The following is a 1,597-nucleotide window of genomic DNA, read 5'->3' on the forward strand; positions in this document are numbered from 1 at the left end:
CAGGCTCTGAGCTGGCAGTCAGCACAGAGCCCGACGCGGGGCTCGAACCCACGAACCGCGAGATCATGACCTAAGCGAAAGTCAGGCGCTTAACCGACTAAGCCACCCAGGCGCCCCTGTTTATAAATATTCTAAATGAAGAGAATATCTAGCATTTTGCATTTGAATAAAGTAAGATATATTTAACTGTGTCTTCGTTTCTTTAAATTAGAGTCTACTTTTCTTATTCTATGGTTTCTCTTAAAGAAGGAGGCTTGTTTACTGTGATCATGGATTTATTACTTCTTATATTCTTGATCCTCTGATACTCTTCAGTCGAATTTCTCTAAAGTCTATGTGTATATAGAGGGGTGAATAATGTGAAACCAATGAGGAAAGTGTTCTAAGAAACAGGATGTGTCACACTGAAAAATATTTCTAAAGGTGCTAGGGTGCATGTCTACAAGTGTGAATATTCTACTTGTAAATTGCTTGAATATACAACATGGACACAGTGCTGAGTGTCCATCGACTTGTTTCCTTTCTCCAACCCTCTTTTCTTTTTCTAAAGGTGTCAAAGCTACATAGAACAAAATCTAACAAGTGTCTCAGAATTCTTCCTTATGGGACTCTCAGATAATCCAGGACTTCAGCCCCTCCTCTTTGGAATCTTCCTGTCTATGTACCTGGTCGGTGCGCTTGGGAACCTGCTCATCATCCTGGTGGTCAGCTCTGACTCCCACCTCCACACCCCCATGTACTTCTTCCTCTCCAACCTGTCCTTGGCTGACATTGGTTTCATCTCCACCACTGTCCCTAAGACGATCGTGGACATCCAAACTCAGAGCAGAGTTATCTCCTATGTGGGCTGCCTGACTCAGATGTCTTTTTTGATCCTTTTTGGATGTATGGATGGTATGCTTCTGACTGCGATGGCATATGACCGGTTTGTGGCGATCTGTCACCCTCTACACTACTCGGTCATCATGAACCCACGTCTCTGTGGCTTCTTAGTTTTGGTGTCCTTTTTTGTTAGCCTTTTGGACTCCCAGCTGCACAATTTAATTGTGTTTCAACTTACCTGCTTCAAGGATGTGGAAATTTCTAATTTCTTCTGTGACCCGTCTCAACTCCTCAACCTTGCCTGTTCTGACACTTTCTCCAATAACATAGTCATGTATTTTGTTGGTGCCATCTCTGGGTTCCTCCCCATCTCAGGGATCTTTTTCTCTTACTATAAAATTGTTTCTTCCATTCTGAGAGTCCCATCAACAGGCGGGAAGTACAAAGTGTTCTCCACCTGTGGCTCTCACCTGTCAGTTGTTTGCTTATTTTATGGAACAGCTATTGGAGTGTACCTTGGATCAGCACTGTTGCCTTCCTCCAGGAAGGATATGGTGGCTTCAGTTGTGTATACTGTAGTCACCCCCATGCTGAACCCCTTCATTTACAGCCTGAGGAACAGGGACATCAAGAGTGCCCTATGGAGATCACTCAGAAGAACAAGCTAATTTCAGTATGTGTGGAATCCTTTTTGAAGTGTGTGTTGAAAAAATCAGCAAAACCAAACATGTAGACCAGCCAATACTGCTTTCTTTTTTTTTTTTTTTTTTTTCAA

The 1,597-nt window shown here is 42.8% G+C and overlaps 1 protein-coding gene across 1 annotated transcript in view; it reads left to right on the forward strand.

Moving 5' to 3' along the window:
• Positions 1-1,490, forward strand: part of LOC120226533 (putative gustatory receptor clone PTE01) — a 7,425-nt gene extending 5,935 nt beyond the window's left edge. The window contains exon 3 of the mRNA XM_039224713.1: positions 550-1,490. Within this exon, the coding sequence (XP_039080644.1) occupies positions 550-1,490 (941 nt within the window). The remainder of the gene's footprint in view (positions 1-549) is intronic.
• Positions 1,491-1,597: the final 107 nt, after the last annotated feature.

This window comes from Hyaena hyaena, unplaced genomic scaffold (genome assembly GCF_003009895.1).
Source record: "Hyaena hyaena isolate Hyena2069 unplaced genomic scaffold, ASM300989v1 scaffold_1778, whole genome shotgun sequence".
NCBI lineage: Eukaryota > Metazoa > Chordata > Mammalia > Carnivora > Hyaenidae > Hyaena > Hyaena hyaena.